At 46.0% G+C, this 7125-nt stretch overlaps 1 protein-coding gene across 1 annotated transcript in view; it reads right to left on the bottom strand.

Moving 5' to 3' along the window:
* Positions 1-5551: 5551 nt before the first annotated feature.
* LOC139926416 (protein LSM12 homolog A-like) overlaps positions 5552-7125 on the bottom strand; it is a 7728-nt gene continuing 6154 nt past the window's right edge. Inside the window, exon 6 of the mRNA XM_071918160.2 lies at positions 5552-6618. Within this exon, the coding sequence (XP_071774261.2) occupies positions 6514-6618 (105 nt within the window). The 3' untranslated portion in view covers positions 5552-6513. The remainder of the gene's footprint in view (positions 6619-7125) is intronic.

Here is a 7125-nt window from a genome sequence, read left to right as displayed (position 1 = left end):
TATAATGAATTTTAAACAACTTTAAATTATTTGAGGATGTATTAAAAAAATTGATGAAGATACATTTTAAAAGAAATGTTTTGACTTCTGCCACTAAAACCTGCTGCTGTAAACAAATACAAAACAGCTGTTGTCACTAGAAGTAGAACTGAAACTAAATAAAAACGCTAACCCTAACCCACACTGAAAACTAACTGAGACTAAACTGAAATAAAAATGTAAACGCCAACCTGCAGCGAGGTCAGAGGTCACCGTCTGAAACACTCTGCTTTAAAGGTTCAACTCACCGCTGCTGATGATGAAGAAGAAAACACAAGTTTCCATCCTGCTGGAGAGAGAGAGAGAGACTAGAAACCTGGAAAACCTCAGAGAGAGAGAGAGGGAGGGAGAGAGAGAGAGAAAGAGAGAGAGAGAGATGTCAGTTGTGTCAGTAATCCTCTAATCCTTTTCAATCTGCAAATGTTCCTCCCATCTGATAAACTGGCGGCTCGTCTGATGTTTTCATCGACCAATCTCTCTCTCTCTCTCTGTCTCTCTCTTGCTCTGTCTCTCTCTCTCTCTCTCTGTCTCTCTCTCTCTGTCTGTCTCTCTCTCTCTCTCTCTCTCTCTTCTCTGTCTCTCTCTCTCTCTCTGTCTGTCTGTCTGTCACTCTCTCTCACTCTCTCTCTCTCTCTCTGTCTGTCTGTCACTCTCTCTCTCTCTATCTGTCTCTCTCTCTCTCTCTGTCTCTCTTTCTCTCTCTCTCTCTCTCTCTCTGTCTGTCACTCTCTCTCTCTCTCTCTCTCTGTCTGTCTGTCTGTCTCTCTCTCTCTCTATCTGTCTCTCTCTCTCTCTCTGTCTCTCTTTCTCTCTCTCTCTCTCTCTCTCTCTGTCTGTCACTCTCTCTCTCTCTCTCTCTCTCTGTCTGTCTGTCTGTCACTCTCTCTCTCTCTGTCACTCTCTCTCTCTCTCTCTCTCTGTTAACAGCAGTTCCTGGTATCTTTCCATTCGTCCATCTCACTGACTTAAACATTACATAAAGGCTGTTAAAGGATCAGGCTGGTGTTTTTAATGCATTTCTTACCGTCAACAAATCCTATGAAAATAACAAAATCAGCAATGATTTTGTTTTGCTAACAAGTCTGGTCCATGTAGCGGTCCCAGTGCAGCCTCATGTCCCAGCAGCCATAGAACTGCATTGTATTAAAAACTATTAAACCCCGTCACAGAGCCATGCTGCTGCTCTGCAGCATATTTCATCATCACCATGCACCGGGCCGGCCGACTTTTTCCTCAAACGACTTAATAAGCCGACCGTAAACACGTTTTCCATCTCAGGAAAGTAGTTCCGTAGCACAGAAAATTAAAGCCCTGCACGGGCCTCAAATTTAGGCCCGAGCCCGATGTTTGTTTGTTTTTGGTTTTTTTTCACCTAAAGTGTTTGATCAATTTCTAATAGCCTATTAAATCAAAACTACACCAAACACCATACAAAACCCTTCCAAAGCATTACTGTATTAATGAGATGAGATACGCAACACTTCTACACATCCGTCCTGTTCCGTATTTTAGCCATATAAATGTATATAAATGTATATAAATGTATATAAATGTATATAAATGCCAATAGTTTGCGTATTGAAGTCATCTATCACCATGTCAGCTAACAAAACAAAGGATACATGAACCAATGTTGCTTAATAAATGTTGGACATGAGGTTATCCACAGATATCCACTGAGAAGCTTCTATTTGACAGAAGTTCTCCTCTGTGGTGCATTAATGTTCCTCACAGAACAACGTGAGCTGTTTATAGAACAATAAGCAAAACTAGATAGCTGTGTTCACTGACCCGGAGATAAACCCGGCACGCAGCAGAACGGGCGCAGGACGGGACCGCAGGACGGGACCGCAGGACGGGCGCAGAACGGGACCGCAGGACGGGACCGCAGGCGGGACCGCAGGACGGGACCGCAGGACGGGACCGCAGAACGGGACCGCAGAACGGGACCGTAACGGAGCTGCAGACGGGACGCATGCTGAGGACGAGCAAAAGCTTCACCAAACAACACGGCTGAGTCCGTTTCTCAAGAACAGTAACGTTAGTCCACGAGGCTAAAAAGTTTTAACTTTGTTTTATAGTCAGTTTTTATTTATTTTCTTAAATGAGTAGTAGTAGTAGTAGTTTCTTTGATTGATATCTCTATTGATTTCAAGTCCCAAACCAAAAAATAAATAAAAATAAAATAACAGGCCCGGGCCCGACCCGAATCTGTCAGTAGAGTCGGGGCCCCGTCCAGCTCGGGCCAGAATGCAGGACTCTACAGAAAATAGTCCCCGGCGTAATGAAGAATTTGTTCCCATTTGAATTTGATTTGGTAATAACTACAACAGTCTGACTTTTCATGGTAACAGTTAGAGATTTTTAAAATGTAAACTATGTCTTTGTGAGCTGTATTTAAAGGTTTTTAGCTTACAGTTGGAGACAATGACTTCCGGGTTGAAGGCTAAAAACGGAACGTGGGAAGTCAGAAAGTAACGGGAGGAGAGCAAACGCATTGTTTTTGTTATTTTCATAGGATTTGTTGACGGTAAGCACCAGCCTTATCCTTTAACATGTTGTCTTGTGTGTGTGTGTGTGTGTGTGTGTTGAGAAAGAGAGAGAGAGAGGAGAGAGAGAGAGAGAGAGAGAGAGAGAGAACAAGAGAGAGAGAGAGAGAGAGAGAGAGAGAACAAGAGAGAGAGAGAGAGAGAGAGAGAGAGAGAGAACGAGAGAGAGAGAGAGAGAACGAGAGAGAGAGAGAGAGAGAGAGAGAGAGAACGAGAGAGAGAGAGAGAGAACGAGAGAGAGAGAGAGAGAGAGAGAGAGAGAGAGAGAGAGAGAGAGAGAGAGAGCTCCACACTGGTCCACGGTGTGTTCAGTCAGCTGGTTTAAAGCTCTCCGCTCCTCCTGCTGGTCGTCTGACAGAACTGCGGTCCGTCTGACTCACCAAAAGAAACCAGCAGTGAGGTCAGAGGTCAGAGGTCAGAGGTCAGAGGCTGCTGTGACTCAGATCTGACAGAAGAGATAAAACTACAGAGATGAGGGAAAGTTTTGGATGACAGCAGATTAGAGGAGTCACTCTTTTTATTTTCTCCATGTTATTATTGAAAAATGAGAAATAAAATAAAACAGTGTAAGGAAATCCTAAAGGTGTCATCATCATCATCATCATCATCATCATCATCATCATCAGTGAGTTTAGCCTTTACAGATCCAACAGCAGATCCTGCTTTAAAAATAAAAGTAGATCCGGTTCTCCCAAACAGGAAGTACCTCTCCTACATGGAATCCCTCCGCGTGTTCCCAGAAGTTGGACAATGAGAGAGTTTCTTCCTAGTGCACGTGCCACTGTGCATCGATCGCCTGAAACTGCAACTCCAACTACAGGAAAACCACCCCGAAACACAAGGGATTATGGGTCAGAAGGAGACGGAAAGCCTAGCAGGACAAAATGGAGTCTGGCCTGCCGCTCATATTCAGCTACTTCTTCATGTGTTCTTAAGCGGCAATGAGCACCACAGAAGAAGTGACAGAGGAGTCGGAGTCAGATGATGTGTTTTGAGATGTTGTGACGTGACGCTCGGCTGCTTCCTGTTCCGCCTGAAATCACGGGAGCCATTTTGTGTCTGTAGCTGAACTGCAGGGAGCTGCTGGTGTAACAGAGGTGTTATTACATGCATAATTACACTAAACCTGTTCTTTTAATTTGTATACCTGACAGTTTTCTTCTACCTCCACTTCTGCTGTCATATAGGCTGCAGTATGTACAGTAAGAGCCCGCCTCCTGCACCCCTCCCCCTCCTGCTGTGTTCCCCTATGGGAGAGGAGCTGGAGTGACACGTTCCCCTGGAGGATTTGTTTTGTTTTATTTCATGTCAGGTCAGGTCAGACTAAACGGACGTCAGGTCCGAAGACATCCCGGTTGTGGGTCCTTCCTTCACCTTCCACACAACGCAGAATTTCAGCGGTTACACTGGGAGAGACCCAACATGGCCGACAGACACGCGGAGGAGGAACGGCTCGTTTTCAACACGTTGGGACGCACATTTGTTACTTTCCAATCAGGTCTGTGGCGATCAATCAGTCGCCGATCATGATCAGCTGATAAATGAAATGAACTTAGTCCGCAGTTATCGGTAAGTTTAAACAGCTGAATGAGAGAAATCTACGGAAGCCCATCGAGGACAAAAAGATCTGGACTGTAAAGTAAAGCATGTCGTGTATTTCAGTTAGGAGTCAGAACGTTAAAACCTTACACACTGACCTGTTGTGGGTCTTGAGGCAGAATCATGTGCAGGTTTGAGACACTGATGTACGGTGGCCCGGACAGACAATCTGCACAAACCAACACATGCGACAAATAAAGGGCAAGCAGACAAGGCTGCTTCCAAAACAGAGAGAATCTGTTGGCTTCCTGTTGGAGGGCACTGGAGGAGAGGATGAGGATGATTTCTGTTGGACAGCTAGCTGCTGTTAGCTTAGCTATTTCCACTACATGATGCTAAACGGTAGCTAGCTGCGGCTCACGGTACTCGCTCAGACCGGCTCCTCTGTTCCAGAGGTCAGACCGCCGAGGCTTTTGGATAGAAAAGGACTCACCTGCTGCCACAAGGTCGACGCCCAGAAACATCCCCAACATTCAGAAATTAGAAAACACAGGCAGAAGACAGCAGGGTGTCTGCACACACACACACACACACACACACACACACACACTGTCACACACTACCAATGGACCATCAGTCATGATTGATAGGATCATTTTTGGATGAGTTTGTGCTATTTCAAGGGGGAAATCCTGCTCAGTATGACTTTAACCAAACACACAACAAAAACAACTGAAATGACTTAAATTTCGGTCGGTGTTCCCGTCACAGCTGGTGGAGACGCAACGTTGGAAAAAGAAACTTAAAGAAAATAAAAAAATGGAACTATTGCCCAGCGGTCCGACCGCAGTTTAAGTCGTTTCCGTCGTGTTTGTTGTGTGTTTGGTTCATGTCGTTTGTTCCTTTGTCGCAGCGCTTTTTATTTGTCGCATGTGTTTAGTTTCTGTAGCGCAGATTGTCTGTCTGGGCCACCGTACGGATTTCAGGTAGCAACATTTCTCCAAACTGGATGTCAGTGAGTTGGAATGAAACTTCCTGTTACTCAGGCGAGCAGCGATGAGGAGAAACAGTGTGTGTGTGTGTGGACACAAACAGGACAGCAGGGACGGGACGATATACTGAAACTCATTACATCTCAATACAGAACATGTCAGTCTGTCTGCTGTCAGGAACATGAATGGTGATATCAGCTCCATGTTATTCTGCTGTCAGGAACATGAATGGTGATATCAGCTCCATGTTATTCTGCTGTAGTAATCACTAATGAGACTCTTGACCATCACAGTTTCACAAGCTCTCCATCCAAATTATATTATTGTCACTTTGTAACGACATTTTTAAATTGTTGTTTACATTCTAGCAGCCAATGGCATCGCTGGAAAGATTTGAGTCTCAGAAATAAACAGAATTCTGCACAGTCAGACTTTGTTGTCACTGAACTTTTATTGATCACATCGGATCCTGGTTGTATTGATCCTGAACCTCAGATCACGTATAAACAAACCGGATCACAGTGAAAGTAAAGTTTTTATTCTTTTATTCTGCCATGTGACATCATCAGACCGCGTCAAATTCAAACTAAGGATTTCCTATAAAGCAGCAACACACTGGACCGTTTTGTTTGGATTGGTCTTACATCATCAGACAGTCAGTTCAGATTATTATGGGATGTGACTTACATCCTACAATAGATATGAACAGTCATCTAAAAAAAAAAAGAGAGAGAGAGGGAAAGAGAGAGAGAGAGAGAGAGAGAGACATTCCTCCATCACTCGTCTCACCAGTCAAAAGGAAAACAGATTTGTCCAACAGAAAATCAGAAGCTCCTTCACAACAGGAGCAACGAGCCGATCGCCCAATTAACTCCATCCAATTAAACATCAATTAACTCTTAACGAGCCGTCAAACCGCTTCAAACCTCAACAGATAATTTTACGCCTCCAGGAGAGCTGAGCGCTGCTGAGGAAACAGCAAAGGAAAGGTTAGAAAAAGAAAACGAGGTCTTTCCTCAGGAATCACCTTCATTTGGAGTTTGTGGTTGGAGGGAAGGGAAGAGCGGAGGGGAAGGAGAGGAGGAAGGAGTGGACAGAAAAGGTCAGAGGTCAGAGTTCACATTTTTAACATGGGAACAAATTCTTGTTTTTAAAAAAACAGAATGTCTTTCTTCTTGTCCATTAGCCCCGCCCCCCCAAAAAACTAAACTAAACAAAACAAAGTCAGTCCGGAGGTCGAGGAAGAAAGTCCGTCCGGAGCGGAGAGGCTGAGGGGGAGGGGCTAAAAACACTGACTCCACCCCCGTCTGTCCAAAAAAAAGGGGGTGGAGCCCCCCGATTGGTCGCTTCCCCTCTCGCTCGGTCCACCTTGGCCCCGCCCCCTCCTGTGGTTCTCATGACGACGACACAGGAAGCTGGGAATCCTGCTGTGTGATTGGCTGCTGCGGCCGGACCGAGGGAAACCTCCGAGACTCCACATCCTGAAAATGTTTCTCTACCTGAGAGGAGAGGAGAGGAGGAGAGGAGAGGAGGAGAGAGGAGGAGAGAGGAGGAGAGGAGAGGAGAGAGGAGAGGAGAGGAGAGAGGAGAGGAGAGAGAGGAGGAGAGAGGAGGAGAGGAGAGGAGAGAGGAGAGGAGAGGAGGAGAGGAGAGGAGGAGAGAGGAGGAGAGAGGAGGAGAGGAGAGGAGAGAGGAGAGGAGAGGAGAGAGGAGAGGAGGAGAGAGGAGGAGAGAGGAGAGGAGGAGAGGAGAGGAGAGAGGAGAGGAGAGAGGAGAGAGGAGGAGAGGAGAGGAGAGGAGGAGAGGAGAGGAGGAGAGGAGAGAGGAGGTGAGAAGAGGAGAGAGAGGAGAGGAGAGGAGAGGAGGAGAGGAGGTGAGGAGAGGAGAGGAGAGAGGAGGAGAGGACAGAGGATGAGAGGAAAGGAGAAGAGGAAAGGAGGAGAGGAGAGGAAAGGAGAGGAGGGAAGGGAACAAGGAGAGGAGAGGAGGGGAGGAGAGGACAGGAG

This window comes from Centroberyx gerrardi, unplaced genomic scaffold (assembly GCF_048128805.1).
Source record: "Centroberyx gerrardi isolate f3 unplaced genomic scaffold, fCenGer3.hap1.cur.20231027 Scaffold_483, whole genome shotgun sequence".
In the NCBI taxonomy this organism is placed as follows: domain Eukaryota; kingdom Metazoa; phylum Chordata; class Actinopteri; order Beryciformes; family Berycidae; genus Centroberyx; species Centroberyx gerrardi.
Note: the sequence above shows the minus strand (reverse complement) of the source record. Positions and strands in the feature narration are given on the sequence as shown.